This window comes from Spermophilus citellus (assembly GCF_964194105.1).
Source record: "Spermophilus citellus genome assembly, chromosome: 5".
NCBI lineage: Eukaryota > Metazoa > Chordata > Mammalia > Rodentia > Sciuridae > Spermophilus > Spermophilus citellus.
In genome coordinates, this window is record NC_138186.1 from 152,265,190 (window position 1) to 152,281,907 (window position 16,718).

The 16,718-nt window shown below is 38.0% G+C and overlaps 1 protein-coding gene across 9 annotated transcripts in view; it reads left to right on the forward strand.

Annotated features, from left to right (window-relative positions):
• The window catches only part of PHACTR2 (phosphatase and actin regulator 2), a gene marked incomplete at its 3' end in the record, with an annotated part of 133,576 nt that overhangs the window by 111,218 nt on the left and 5,640 nt on the right, over window positions 1-16,718 (forward strand). For 6 of the 9 annotated variants that reach the window (XM_081295189.1, XM_081295193.1, XM_081295195.1 and 3 more), the window contains one exon: window positions 6,930-7,006. In XM_081295189.1, the coding sequence (XP_081151315.1) occupies window positions 6,930-7,006 (77 nt within the window). Of the gene's footprint in view, window positions 1-6,929; window positions 7,011-16,718 lie in introns of those variants that run through there. The other 3 variants (XM_081295191.1, XM_081295197.1, XM_081295194.1) reach the window with 1 other exon arrangement.

Below are 16,718 nucleotides of genomic sequence, written 5' to 3' on the forward strand. Positions count from 1 at the left end.
TGTCAGATCCCTAGGCTGCAGGGGACATGGGCTTGGTCAGGGTTTCTCCTGTAGGGTTAGTATTTTGAAGGCACAGAACTTTTACATCTCCACTGCAGATCCAACCCCAAGACCCAGAGCAGAGCCAGAGCCCTTCCCTACTCACAGGGGAGACTCATTTGCTTCTGACATTTTTTGCATTTCCCTTGAGACTTTTTAACTTGTAAAGGACATTTTCAGAACTGGATTTGTGTGTGTGTTGGGGGGGGGTGGTCCATAAGTGTTTTCTAAAAGAATTTATTTCAGGTAGAATTTTTAAATTTTATTTATATAACAATATATATTTAATTATATATTGAATATATATTTACATATTTGATTTAATTATATATTTAATTTATATATATATATATATATAAATGGTAGAAAATAGAAAAGAATGCAACAATTTAATATGCTGTTTAAATCTAGTATATTATACAAACACAAGTGTTTTGTGTTCATTGACAAACATCAGAATATCCAAAAATTCAAAAACAAGAGACTAACAATTAAAATGTACATTAGTGTGTGGTATTTTTTAATTGGTGCATTATAATTATACATAATAGCGGAATTTGTTATGCCATATTTGTACATAGTGCATAGTATTTTTAATAATTTCAAAAAATAATATTTTCTACTTAACAGAAAAATAAGTATAATGAAGTATTACTTATGGCCCAGAGATACTAAAACCATATAGTGTTATTATGTATTTTATTTTAGAATGAGAATAACACAGGCCAATCATTTTTACAGCAAGTTGTTCTGAGTTTCTATTGCTTTTTACCTTAAAATAAACCACTTCATAATATACATTGATCAGATTCTAAATAATGTATTTTATATAGTAAGTTAATTGGTGTAAAAATTTGTAATTTAACTATTATGTTAAAATGAGTTTTATATTTTAACTTTTGAACTCTATATTTTATTTAAAAAAAACAATTGCAAGTAAATATTTTCCATCTCTGCTCTCAAATAAACACACCTGCCGATCTAAAACCATCCTTCTCTTTTAGTGCCACTTTCACAGCCCTATTAAGATTCTGCCTTGTGAGCCAGGCAAGGTGGTACACACCTATAGGCCCAGCTACATGGGAGGCTGAGTTGGAGCGTCACTTGCGCCCCCAAGTTCAAGACTAGCCTGGGCAACATACCGAAACCCTGACTCAAAAAGAAAAGAAAAGAAAAACAAAAAAATAACACCTTGCATTTTTAAAGATCAGTAGTCAATCAGTCAATCAAGTTAATGCCTCTTCTGTGAGATTACTTGGCAGGATGCTGTGCGGAATCTCACCAATCTGGTAGTTTGTTAAACTCTTCATGCTGAGAAAGAAGTGGTGGGAGAGTGCCTTAATAATTGTAAGCTTTATTAGTTTAATTCACCTTTAAAAATAAGATTTTCAATTTTACAATATATGTGCTTAGGTGGAGCACTAGAAATAGATACAGGTACAGTAAGATAAGATGGCCTCATTTCCTGCACTGAAGGAGATAAATGAGCCAGCCCTAAAATGACGGACAGGTTTTCTTAGTACATTTTGTATTACTAGTCCATAGAACCACAGACTAGTTAATTTATAAAGAAAAGAAATTTATTTGGCTCATAGTTCTAGTTGCTAGCCAGTCCAAGATAGAGAGGCCACATCTTTGTGCTACATCATCCCATGGCAGAAGGCAGAAGGGCAAGGGAGCATAAGACAGCAAGAGAGGGCAGAACTGGCTTCTTAAACAATCCACTCTTGGGATAACTAACTCATTCCTATGATATCAGCACTATCTATTCATGACAGCAGAGCCCTTATGATTTAATCACCTCTTTTTAGGCCTTGCCTACCATGTAGGCTTGGGAATTAAATTTCCAACACATGGATTTCAGATAACACCTACAAGACACAGGGAGAGCAAGAAAAGACCATCCAGTAGGCTCACTTGAGTTACCATCCCCATGGGGTGGAGCATGGAAGATCCAGGATGGAGAGAAGACAGCCCACTTTGGAGCTGGGCAGCTGGGTGTGATTCTTAGCCACTTGTTTTCTGGCCAAGTTGTTTAACCCAAGTGCCCTCACTAGTAAAGCAGAGTCAATTATATCTATTGAGAATTACATGGAATATCTGTCTTGACCCAACTCATCAGTATTACATTCATAATCAGTATTACATTTATAATCTTACCACTATTACATTCATAATCAGGTTTAGAATTGAAGCTTTATACCCCATTGGTGACATTTTCATTATTTATTGAAGCCTCAACTTATAGTCTAGTGTAAAATTTTCTAGTGAAAGAGAATGCAAATTTTTTCAGATGATACACGGATTTGCCCAGTGGGTCACTCAGTAATGATTCATTAAAGCCCTTAATGTTAAATATGTTAAATATTCCCCCAGACTCTAGGGATACAAGGATGAGCAGAACATACTGTTTTTTCAGGAAAGCACTATCTACATAGGTCTTAGGAAAGACTGAGATTTTAGCCCTCTATAGTATAGTCTTTGGCCAGTTCTCATTTGCCTTGGTAGCAAAAGGTAGTCTGTTTACCCTCCCATGGCATTGAACTAATGAGTAGTCAAGAAGTCCACTCTGTGCTGCACATCAGAATTCTATTGGAAAAGTTAAAGCATATCAAAATGGAAATTTTAGTTAATTCTGGTCTCACATCCTTGCTATTTGAGAAGGTTGCATAATAGTCAAAAAAATCTGCTGGTGCTTCTTGTCAGGATGCCCCCTTAACTGACGGGCTGATGAAGCAGAACTGTTACTACCCACCACTGGTCAATTTTGTACCTAGTTTTAGTCATTTTCATTTCCTTTTTCCTTTAATTCTCATTATACCAAAAAAGATTAATATTTTTTAGTTGTTGATGGACTTTTTATTTTATTTATTAATCTTATGTGGTGCTGAGAATCAAACCCAGTATCTCACACATGCTAGGCAAGCATTCGACCACTGAGCCACAACCCCAGCCCCATAATACCAAATTTAACTACATATCTGGTCTCAGTGCTATCTCCTGGTGGTTTTTGGTTGGTTGTGTCTCTCAGTGACTTCCCATGGTGATCCAACCCAGCACCGTTTGTCCTCCAACCCCACTATTTCAGCCCACGTTTTTCTCTCTCATATCTTTCAACAAAATCAGTCCCATTTATAGTCAAGTGAAAAGTATTAAGGCTAAAATCTAGTTTCATTTGTAAAGAAGAAATTTAAGATTATGTACATGCATTTCACCAATAATAAAAAGTCTTAATTAATTACTTTTTCCCCTCTTTTTAATCTCTCTCAAGAAATCATTCTTTTTATTAACTCCTGGAATTCATTCTTCAGTGAATTTTTTAAAATAAATATTGCATTTCTGCTATGTCCTGTAGTTATATCTTTCTGATATATTTCTCAACTAGTCCCTGCAATTTTACATAACATTCATTGCCGAACATAAAGATCTAAGGCAATTATCTGGATGAGTTAAGCTCATTTTACTGGAAAATGTGTAGGGCTTGAGGCCCATATAGGGGACCCATCCTTGTCACTTAGTGCACACTTGATCTCCAACAGGTCACATGAGTGTCTAGGCCTCTATTTTATCTTCTAGGATTGACGTTAACCACAGCTTTGCAACAAACAACCCCAAAGCCAAGTGGCTTAAATCAACTATTTTATTTTGCTCACTTGAGGTAGGATGAGGGAACATCCCAGCCCAGAGGTTTGTTTCTGATGTGCATGGCATCAGGTAAAATGCTAGTGCTAGATTCCACTTCCAGGAACATGTCTGTGCCCTCTGGCTCCTTGGTGCACTCACTTACTGTCTCATCCTCCCCCCACTCCCCTCTCCACCACCTCCTGTCTATGTAGGGTCTCATCCTCTAAGGGCTTTCCTTGTACCTGGGGATTTCTCCCAGTGTGGTTCACTGAGAGTCGTCACTTGTTTTTACGTGATAGCTGACTTCTAAGAAGCAAAAGGTACCAGGCTAGGAAAGAGCTACACCCGAGACTGACAGACACAGTATCACCTCAACTGTGTTTTATTGTCCAAAACAGTTATAGGACTCACCCAGATTCAAGGCTGGAGAGCAAGACTCCACTCTTGATGAGGAAATGGAAAGGTCACATTACAGATGAGAATGTGGGGTGTGTCCCTAAGTGTTTGGCTCTCTGCATAAAAAAGCGTGTGTGTAGATATAAGGTCATTAGAGAATTGTACATTTTATTAATATAAAAGATGTGTCACACACAATTTACAATTGTGCTAGTTTTTAAGTTCCATATCCTAGTTGATTCTCTCAGAATGCTCTCATTGGTCTTTGCCAAACTCTTAGAACAATAGGCAACCTACTATTGCAAGTGAGGACTTTGTCTTATATATCTTTGAGTCTTCTTCAGTGACATCTTCTTGAACTCTAGTATTTAGAGTATCTAGAAATTTTAAATGAACATTTGCAGGAGTCTCTGCCCCTATTCAAATGAAAATACTTCCTTTCAAAGAAGAACTTCTTTTAGATGTGCATTGTGACTGGGAATGGAGCATCTTCAGTTTTTCCAGCTTCTGGTTCTAGGAATCAATTTTTCTATAAATGAAAATGAAGGCATTATAAGTCACAGTCACAAACCCAAATAATTTATTTATGAATGCCTCACAATAATGACATTATTGATAGCTTTATAGTATACAAAGTACTTCCAGATATGTCCTTGAATTAGTACTCATAATATTGTGAGGAATTCTCATTTGAATTTTCCAGGTGAATGTCATAGTGTTTTCTATCACTATAACAAAATACCTGAGGCAATATCTTATAAAGAGAAAAGGTTTATTTTGTCTCACGGTTCTGGAGGCTCTAGTTCAAGATCAAGTGACTCCATGGATACGGGCCTCTGGTGGAGGCGCTAGATGGCAATGGAGAGTACTATATGGTGGAGCAAACCACTTACATCATGAACCTGAAAAGCAAAGAGAACACAGGTCAGAGTCTTCAGAGGCATAACACCAGTGATCTAAGTACCTCCCATAAGGCCCTGCCTCCTAAAGGTCCCAAGCATCTCCCAATAGCATTACCCTAAAGAATAAACCTTTAACACATGGACCTTTGGGGAACACTTATTCAAACTGCAGCAATGAGAAAACTGTGGCTTGGGAGCAGAGTGACTCCCCCAGGGCCACACTGCTATTGAAGGAGCAGCCAAGTCTAGAATCCGTGTCTTCTGACTTCAAGCGTGATGCTTCTCACATCCTCTAGTGAGACCTCCCATTTGGAGAAGAAATTTAAAGTGAACATTGGCAGGATTCTCTGCCCCTCTTCAAATTAAGATACTTTCTTTCAAAGAAGAATTCCCCCTAGATGTGAATTGTGAATGATACGGGGAGTCTTCAGCTTTGCCAGCTTCTGGTTCTGAATCAGTTTTTACAGGCAGTGAGAAAAACAGCCGTGTCGGGGAGGACACAGGCCCACAAACATTTCTCTGCTGGCTTTAGCTCTTCCAGAAATCAGTAGTGTGAATTATTACCACCGTTTCCACACCCAGATTCCCCATAGAGACTACAGGGGTTGAGGAATGTATTTGGGGAGAAGAGAAGTCTGTGTCAACAGGATTTACACAGAACACTGGAAGGCACATGGGTGGGAAAGCTTGTGGATTTCACTGTGATCCGTGGGGGGAGAGGGCCCTCCAGGCTTTCTTCTGTCTTCTCCCTCTTCTAAAATTCATTATTTTCCAACCACAAAACAGATTTTCTTATCTCTCAGCAAAATCACTCTCTGTGATTTATATTGTCACTCTGTGTTTTGACTGAAGAGTCCATTTTTTTGCCTAGAGGTTTCAGGGGTGTTTTATTAGTACTTTAAAAAAAAATGAATAAGACATTCTTCATAGAAAAAAAATGAGGAAATAAAAATAATCAAAAACTTGAAACCCAAAATCATGCGCCATCCAGTCACTGTTCGTTAACGGATAAACTAAAGTTAACATTTTGACGACTGTCTCAGCTTTTCGCTCTGAATGGCATAAGCATCTCTTTGTACACCAAAGTTTACATGGCACAGGTTATGTGTTCTTTAAATAGTAATGCATCTTATTTGATATTTTCCTTGAGTTGCTTTGCCCACTGTGCTGAAATTTCAAGTTCTGTTTATCTAAACTTTTAATATTAAAGAATAAATAGCAACTGCTTTCCCAGTAGCTCTGTGGCAGCTCGTCAAAACTATGTTATTGTGGGCGGTAATAAGTGCAGAACTTTCATAGGAATCTGATACTATTTCTCAGAAAAATCTCATGCCCAGCACTTTCTTGTGGTCGTCGAGGTGGGGGATATTCTGTATGACTCATGGACTGCGCCTTGAGTCTAGCCAAGGCTCCCCTCCCCACTCCTGTTGTCAAAGACACTGGAAGAGGTCAGTCCTGATTTTAGTTTGGATTTACACCTTAAATATCCCTCATCTGAAATGCTTGGGACCAGAAGTTTCTCTGGTTGGGGAATTTTTTCCTACTTTGGAATATTTCCATACATATAACGAGATATGATGGAGACGGAGCCCAAGTCTAAACACAAAATTCACTTATGTTTCTTCTACACCAAGCCTCAAGGTCACTTTCTCCAATATTGTTACTGCACTTGCCTTTTGCGACGATCACATGAGGTCAGATGTGGAATTTCCCACTTGTGACATGGTGTGGGCACTCCAAAGCTTTCAGATTTTTCATATTTCTAATTTCAGATTTTCATATTAGGGATGCTTGACCCATAATGTGATGTTACATTTATTATTCTACCTTTACCTCATGGGAATTAGGAATCCCTTTGTCCCGGCCATTCCTTAAGAGGATGTCTGTTTCATTGATGCTACATAGACTTGGAGAAATATGGGACCCAAGTAATAAGTTTACTTGCCTATTTTTTCTTCTCCTGTTTAGGCAGCCATAAGGAAAGAACTAAATGAATTTAAAAGCACAGAAATGGAAGTACATGAAGAGAGTCGACAGTTTACAAGGTAAGTAGTCAAAATGCAGTGTACCATGCTGAGGATACTTAAGATGGCAAATTTTATGTTAGGTCTATTTTAATCACAAATAAAAATTTTAAATAGTTTTAGCATAAAATCTTCTCATGAAGATTTCTGCTTCTCCCACATTCATCCTTGTTTGCTTTCACTGGTGACCTAACAGTCAGTATGTCAGTTTTGAAGATATGATAAGATTATGAATAACACTGTAACTAACCAGGCTGAATAAGAATTTCTAAAATTAAATATTTCTTTTCCTTTCAAAGAAGTCTGAATCATTCCTAAGGGCTACATTTTGGTTCCCTTTTTAGTTTCATTTTCTGGGCCAGAAAACAAGTGTCAACAGTGTTCATTCTGCTTCGGCTTTTAAAGTTCTATGCCCAGAACAGATGCTGGTGACAGTCAGTGTGGGCACATATGTGTCACCTTGGGCTCACAGTAGACATAATTTAGGATAGAAACTGAATTTTCAAATGATACATCTTAGCATGGTAATCCAGTTTTTCTGGAACCACAGAGGACTGTTAGGTTAGATTCCCATTATATTTTTTTATTTTTTAATTGATTTTTTAAAAATAAATGACAATAGAATGCATTATAATTTTTATTACACATATACAGCACAATTTTTCATATCTCTGGTTGTATATAAATTATGTTCACACCAATTCGTGTCTTTATACATGTACTTTGAATAATGATGTCCATCACATTCTACCATCCTTGTTAACCCCCTGCCCCCTTCCTTTTTCTCCCACTCCTCTGCCTTATCTAAAATTCATCTAATCCTCCCATGCTCTCCCTCCCTACCCCACTATGAATCAGCCTCCTTATATCAGAGAAAACATTCGGCATTTGTTTTTTTGGGATTGGCTAACTTCACTTAGCATTATCTTCTCCAATGCTATCAGTTTACCTGCAAATGCCATGATTTTATTCTCTTTTATTGCTGAGTAATATTCCATTGTGTATATATGCCACATTTTTTTATCCATTCATCTACTGAAGGGCATCTAGGTTGGTTCCACAGTTTAGCTATTGTGAATTGTGCTGCTATAAAAATTGATGTGGCTGTGTCCTTGTAGTATGCTGCTTTTAAGTCCTTTGAGTGTAGACCGAGGAGAGGGATAGCTGGGTCAAATGGTGGTTCCATTCCCAGTTTTCCAAGGAATCTCCATACTGCTTTCCATATTGGCTGCACCAATTTGCAATCCCACCAGTAATGGATGAGTGTACCTTTTTCCCCACATCCTCGCCAACACTTACTGTTGTTTGTCTTCATAATAGCTGCCCTTCTGACTGGAGTGAGATGAAATCCTAGAATAGTTTTGATTTGCGTTTCTCTGATTGCTAGAGATGATGAACATTTTTTCATATATTTGTTGATTGATTGTATATCATCTTCTGGGAAGTGTCTGTTCAGGTCCTTGGCCCATTTATTGATTGGGTTATTTGTTTGTTTGTTTGTTTTTGGTGGTCAGCTTTATATGAGATAACAATTTAAAAGGAGAAAAGGTTGATTTTGACTCACAGTTTTGGATGTGTGAACCCATGATTTGTTGGCCCCATTGCTTTTGAGCCTGTAGAGAGACAGCATGTCGTGGTGGCAGCAAGTGTCAAAACCATTCACCTCTTTGCTGGGGAGCAGAAAGAGACAGGAAGAGACTAGAGTCCTACAACCCCTTGAGTGGCATGCCCTCAATGACTGGAAGACCTACCCCAAGACCCACCTCTTAAACTTTCCACCATCCTCCTAATAGGGCCAAGCTGAGTACTAAGCCTTTAATACACAGGCCTTTGGAGGACACCTGAGGTCCAGACAATAGCAGCTATAATCCTACTCTTTCTCCTCCCAGTACCCTTCAGTTTCACAGACTACTAACACCAGAGTGGACCAACATGAGTAATCATATTATCTGATGCCCACTCACCACAGGTGTCCTGTTTATTTCTCTCTCCCAGGTGTATGTGCTTTGCTCTCTATAACAGGTGTATTCCTAAAAACTTGCACAGAAATCAAATCTTTAAATTGAATTAAGGTTAAAAAATACCAGGACAGATGCTTACAGAAGGAAGACCATGTTCCATCTTTACAGAGAACAAATGCTGCTGCTGTAGGTTAGAAACAGCCTCTGTAGGGCAGCCATACGCCATGGTGCTCCTCCTGTTCCTGCAGTGGTTCCTGGTGGTGTGGGGGATGCTTGGTGCTGGGTAAAGGAAGTAGCAGTAGGAACCTGTTATTTAATAGCAAACCCCTTCCACAGAACTCGTGGTGGCCTCCATTATTATAGATGTCCTCCACAGCTGTTCCCCATACGTTAGTCTCATGGACAGAAGAAAGTCCCGTGTGTCTAAGGGACATTGCTTCTTTATTTGTTTGTTTCCTCTTAAATCTGTTTGGTTGTATCTGCACACAGGGACTTCTGCCATCTTGAAGTGTGGTTCTCCCTCTTTGAGGGCTCTCTCCTCTTATAATCTACTCTTGGACCAGTAACGGCCAGACTTTTATTCCCCCTGCCATTTCTGGGGTCAGGAAAAGTTCATGCTAAAATGAGACATCTGAAGATGTACTTCTCAGTAAAGTTGATCATAAGAAAGGGGTAGAATATTTTTGTGACACTGAGCTGGCTAGGGCCTCTGGGTAATTGGGAAAGGGCTTGTGCTCGCGTCCCTCAGACCTGACCCCTGGGCTGCAATGACAGCTCTCAGCCCACTCTTTGTCATTCAGGATGGTATCTGATGACCTTATTTTCATCTGATAGCATGATATGAGGAAAAATTACAGCAAAAGATAACCAAATTAAAAGAACAATGCATTTTTACAGATTTTTCATTTTATGAAAAGTAATTGTTTATTCTGAAAGAGGTTCTGATCCTGTTCTATTAAACACCGTGAACAAATATACCAAAAGTAGGATACCAGGAGAAGTCCGGTTCATTTCTTTTTTCTTTTTTATTTTTTGTATATATATATTTTTAGTTGTCAATGGACCTTTATTTTTATCTATTTATATGCGGTGCTGAGAATTGAGCCCAGTGCCTTACACGTGCTAGGCAAGTGCTCTGCCACTGAGCCACAACCCCAGCCCCTCATTTCTTTTTTAATATGTGTATTTTGATGTAGAAAAAGAATATATTAATTTAGGATTCAAATAGTACAAAAGTTTATCATATAAAAATGAAACCCCACTTGACTCCTTTGCCAGACTCACTTCCATTCCCCCCAGGGACGCTAGTACAGGTTTGAGGTACTATGTAGATGTCTCTATTTATCTACGTAAATAGTATATGTGTATGTACACACATGTGCTTACATGTATCCTCTCACACACAAACAGAGCATCTAGAAAGTCCTTCCATATCAGTATATATCACACTCATTTGAATGACTCTGTGGCGTCTCATAGATAATGTACAATAAATTATTGAACAGTTACATGATTGATGAATGTTTATGGAGTTTCCGTTTTTCATTATCAAACACTGCTACCTTGATTTTGCACATATATTTCTGGGTACACATGCTAGTATTTATGTATTAGTCCATTAATAGATTGACTAAGTCTCAGGATATTTTTCTTTCTTTCTTTCTTTCTTTCTTTCTTTCTTTCTTTTTAACATTTTTGAAAGATACTATTCTGTTATCTTCCTGACCTACAGTTGCTAAGCATGCCAAGCTGCTTACTCACCCTTGTCAGCATTTGGGGAGTGGTTGGGAGATTTATATTCTAAAGGATAAACAATAATGTTCTGTTTCATTGATTTCTATGAGATTGGGCATCTTATGTTTACTGAACATTTTATTTTTGATTTGCTTATTCAAAATGTTTGGCCAATTTGGGGGGATTGTCTTTTTTATGTGAATTAGTAAAATCCCCTTAGATATTATAGATATTGGCCCTTGGTTATATATGCCATGGTATTTTTCTCCAATCTGTTGTTAACCTTGAGAATTTTTAAATGATTTTTGTTTTAATTTTTGCATATTCATATCTTTCCTGTTACTTTTTACTTCATTGTCTTGTGGAAGGAAACAAAGATTATAAAACCACTTGTTTCAACTTATTATGCGCTTTTTTATGTTTTGATTCAAAGTAAACCAACTTTACTGTTTTCTGAGTCAATAATGTGTTGTTTCCATGCCATTAATCTCCCCCTGGATGTGAAATCCTTTTTTTATAATGCACACATTGGTCAGTTTCTGAGTTTCTTATTATGTTCTGATGAGCTATTTGTCCATTTCTACTGTGTCACTGTGTTTAATGAGCATAGATTTGTAGTGTTTTTATAGCTGATGGGTTATTTTTTTCACCTTCACAATCCTATCGGCTGCTCAGTGCAGTGGCACACATCTGTAATTCCAGTAGCTCAGGAAGCCAAGGCAGGAGGATTATGAGTTCAAAGCCAGCCTCAGCATCTTAGCGAGGCCCTAAGCAACTTAGCAAAACCCTGACTCAAAATAAAAATAAAACCATCTGAGGATGTGGCTCAGTAGTTAAGTGCCCCTGGGTCAATCTCCAGTACCTAAATAAATAAATAAATAATTTTGTTGGCTATTTCTCTATATTTACTCACTTAGGGAAATTTAGAATATATTTGTTGTTAATAAAATAGACTGTTGACATCCTTAGTGTTTAAGCTAATATTAATAGATGTAAGTAGATAGGCTTTGGGGGGATAACAGCTGATGTCAAAGGTAAACTTTAAAAGATTTCCAGAAAAAAATATTGATTAACACTCTTTAAAATGTCTTTCCAGATAAGGAAAAATTAAATATTCATATCACTAAAATAAATATGCCTTGCTTAAGTAGTCTTCAAAACTTGGCAATAGAGCGAATGTCTACTGCTATTTTTCCATTAATTTATATGACATCATTAGAACTGCATTTCCAGCCGGGAAATATTTCTGGCTTTAAAGACAAAAATCGTGCTTATTGTTTTCAAGTTGTTTTCAGTATTTCTTTTAAGAGAAAAACATTGAGGGAAATGCTGCTGTTTCTAACCAAAATAATACAAAAATATGGTAATCTTTTACATTTAGAAAATTGCTCATGTAAAAAACAGTGCTTCTCTTAGCATCAGCCACTCTTGGGGGTATAAACACACTATGAATCATTACCTAGCCTTTAAATGCAACCTAGATACCCAGCAGCTCTTCTTTCTTCTAATTAGTGCCAGAATTTATCTCTTCATACCAAGTAAGCCTTCCCTTCAAAACCTAAATCTCTGTGCTCCCTGCAGATTTGAGGTGGTTAATAAATGGGTTGAGACAGCTCTGCTGCTTCTGCTCACACACCTCGCATCCAGTGACAGCTCCCACATAGCAATGTACCAGGGAGCACTGGATGGATCCATTCCCATATATAGCTTTCTTTGTTTATGTATCTTTGGAAAGATACACAAAAAGCTGATAGCATTGCTTCCCTCCTGGGAGGAGACCTGGTGATTGGGGGCAGGCATGGAAGGGAGACTTCCCACTACTTACCCTTTGGAACCTTTCAGTTTTTGAAATGTAAGAATGTTTTGCCTCATCAAAAACTCTTAAAAGAAAAACTAAAGGTTCATTCCCCAAGTCCTCATTTCTGTAGGTGAGGATCTCATCATGGTGGCTTGTCTTGAATACTGGGCTGGCACTAATATTAATTGTGACTGTCCCGCTGAGGTCAGTGCATGGAGAAGACACCTCTGAGACTCTAAGCTCAGAAAACATGCTGCGGCATGTTTAATCTGTCTTGATAAAGAATTGTGGTGATCTTTGACAAAATTCCCCCAGCAGGAATATTTTCCAGAGAGCTCCCTGGAATTGAAATGTGTGGAAGGTCTTGCAGCAAGAATAGGCTCAGGTGCTCCCCACAGAATTCGTCCTGAGGACTGATAGGTACCAAGCTAGAACCTCAGGTTGCTGCTTATCTGGTCACATCCTGGGCATTCTAATCCCCAGCTGGCCTTTCAGCCTTCTGCTCAAAACCCCAAAATGCACTTGAACAGTGGGCTATTTATTAGATAGGGTCATTGCATTTTTTAAAGAGACCACCATCATTGCATTTTTTAAAGGCCACTATTGCCCTTTCCATAGTAAATGGACTTTCTACAATGTAAAATAATTCCATAAATTATAAAGACAAACTGCATGAAAGGTCAAATTTTACTTAAAAAATGAATTTTTAAATGATTATAGCTGAGTGGCAAGATGATGAGGAATTTTTATCTTCTTCTGCATAGCCTGTTTTCCAAATTTTTATGAATTAGTAGGTTTCAGATTGAAACTCAAGAAAGTATCACTTTAAAAAATACTTTAATTTTGTAAATAATATTTTAGAGTATGTAAAGTACTTTGAAATATTTACACACATGATCATCTTATCAATTATTTGCTTATTATATTAAGGGAATTATCACAGACTTGGAATCATTGAGATGAAGCTCTTCGAGTTACAGTAGGTCTCCAGAGGTCGTTGCATCGCATCAGGTGGGAAAGTCACGACATTGACTAAATGCATATTTAACAGCAGTATATTTAAAACTTAGATGCACAGAAAAATATTAGAAAATGACATCCAAAATTCTTCATGGTTTATTATGGAATTGTGGGGATTTTGACTTTTCCCTATTTTTTAAATATTTCTAATGTACGACAGTTGGACCCATATACATAAATGTGTAGTTTAAGGCAATTATCTCATTTTCTTTTTTCTGTAGGTATTTCCATCCTATGTGGATTTACAGATAAAGTAAACCACTCTTTCAGCTGCTGGATAAGCATAGTTTATGGAATTGTGACAGTGCAGCAACTGTACTTAGGACTGCAATTAAAATTTGTTGAGGGGTCCTCCACAGAGGAATGAGAGGGCTGTCTTAGGACTAAAGAAGAGTCTGACCACTATGTGGTGTGACCTCTCAGATGGAACAGGAGCTGTGGTTTAGGAGGGCCTCTCCATTTGGTTTCTATATGTGTACATGGCATAACAGTGAAAGTATTGAAGACAGAAGGAGGGAGTGCTGGGGAGGTATCCCTGTGGGGGAGCCCTTGATTGGCATGAGTGAGGTCCTGGGTTCCATTCCCAGCATGGCAAAAATAAATAAATAAATAGATAGATAAATAAGTGATTGATTATTCAGGATTTAGCATATATCAAATAGGGAAGTATGGTGAAGTAATATTTTTACATTTGGGAGTGATTCTGTTTTTATAGTGCCCAAATGAATTTACAGGAAGATGAGTACATTTTTTAGAATTAAGTTTTAGAGGAACCATCTTTAGGGAAATCATTATCCTTATCTGAATTCCATGATTTAAAAATAGCTTTTCCATCATGACAGTATGAAAATAAGAAAAATTGTATAGCAGTATTAAAAGGAAGAAGAAAATATAGATAAGTTCAAAATTGAGTCTCAGAAAAGTTCTGAAAAGAGGGTGGACAAAAAGCTTATGTGTCCTTGGGGCACAGTAAATCTATTTATTGCTCCACCAACTTGAAGCCTAAAGCCAAAACTGTCATTCTGTCAGACAGGCAAACTTCTCAGGAGGTAAAGCTGAACTTATATTTTTAAATGAATGCAAACTGCTGAGTTGGAACACACTTAAGGGATAGTTTGCATTTCCATTACCTCTAACCATGAATTTTAGAGATGAATTTGAAGATAAGGTGCTTAATTTAACAGGATATGATTATGCTTTTTCTGATCATACAGAGCAGAAAAGACATGAGTTGTTTGTTTTACCAAATCTGGACAATCTATGTAAGAGGCTGCAGCTCTGCCCCTGGGTTTTGTCAGCATGTTATTGCATTCACAGTGTTGGTTGCTCACCTCCTTCTCTGAGCCAGCCCTTGAGACTGCTGGTGTCATCTTTCCACGCAACCCAGGCTGTGGAGCTCATTATCTACTGCAGTTCCTGGGCAAATGGTGTCTGCAGGAAAAGAAAAAAGAAGTGTGATAATGTCCTTGCTAGGTTTGGAAATCTAAAAGTAGGATACTTTTCAGGAAAATGCTGGGCTTTAGAAGATTATCTCTTCTCAGTCCACTGACTACTTGCTTGATTGCCCAACCTAATTCTTTGTTTACTTCTTCATCCCAAAGACGTCACCGATGGGATGGGAAGAGAAACAGTTTATGTCCTTTGTCCCACTTATCCTTTGAATCCAGGACCAAAGAACATCTGAAGATGGGGACATTGTAGAATATTTGGTGTGCAAAGGCGAGCAAAATTGGAGAGTGCTGAATAATTGCTAAATTAGATGAGCTTTTATTTAATTCCTAAAGATGAACATTAGAAAGAGAGGCTGATGACTCCCAGGATGAGGATCCTCGAGGCACAATTTATCTTGTGTGCCAGGGCTCCCAGGGCTCCTGCTCTTCATGTGGCACAAACAATGCCAGTATGTCTTCCTCAGAGGGAAGGGAGGGGATACTGCTGGTTTCAACCCCAGGATCAGGCTGAATTTGCTTCTCTAGTTACTATAAAAAGTTGGAGAATAGCCCATTTCCATTGATTCCCCTTTGTGGAGAAAGGTGGATGTTTTTGAGATAATTGTATCAAAGTATAGGGTGGAAATGGGAAAAAGGGATTTTTCTCTGACAAAATTGATCAAAACTTGGTAGATGTAGAAATCCAATTAGTTGCCTTTTTATTCTACTCTACCCAGAGAGCACTAGAAACACTCCCTCTTTTGAATGAAAATGCAGATTGGAGTACATTTTAATCTGTATTTTCATATAGTCTGGATGCGGTGGCACATGCCTATAATTCCAGTAACTCAGGAGGCTGAGGCAGGAGGATTGCAAATTCAAAACCAGCCTCAGCAATTTAGCAAGGCCCTAAAGCAACTTAGAGAGACCCTGTCTCTACGTAAAATACCAAAAAGGGCTGGGGATGCGACTCAGTGGTTTAGCACTCGTAGGTTCACGCCCTGGTATCCGCCCCCCCTCCAAAAAAAAAAGAAAGAAAGAAAGAATAGTGCCTGGAGCCTAGCACCTCCATCTATGATCTCTCTCCCCTTGGCAAATGACTTAACATCTTTGGGCTTCAGTTCCTATACCTGTATAAAGAGGGAACAGGAGTCCCTACCTTATAGGGTTATTTTAAGGATTAAATGAGGTGTTGTACATATGCATGACACTTGGATTTGTGCCCAGCATTAGTAAATGTTAGCTATTGTTATTAGTTTTTGCCTCTCTTTCATATTTTATATAAAAAGTTTGATTTAAGAAGTTTTCACTTGCTCTTTTAAAATTTTTTTTAATGGAATTTCTGTATTTTTCTTTAGCTTGTGATTGACTCTTCCAGAAAGCACTTTGGAATGTTCTGTCAGATGGGTTATCATGATTACTATGCATTTGCTTATAATTAAGTTTGGGGATCTTACAATTGACTCTGTAGTTATATGAGAGTATTTATAGATTGAGTGATCCAGGGGGCTGGGGTGTAGCTTAAGTGGTAGAGCACTTGCCTAGCAATTGCAAAACTTTGGGTTCCATCCCCAGCAACACATGCACACAAAAGGAAGAATTATCAAATGGCTTTCTAAATGCCCCCATGATGTGTTCAGCTGTTTGTGCTTTGAACAAATGCTTAGTGAGCACACAGAGTGAGCTATATTGTGTTTGGAGCCTGGGAATTTAGAATACATCATTTGAGGTCCTTGTCCTCAGGTGGTTTGGTTACATTCTGGTGAGAGAGACAAATCATTAGCAAGTAA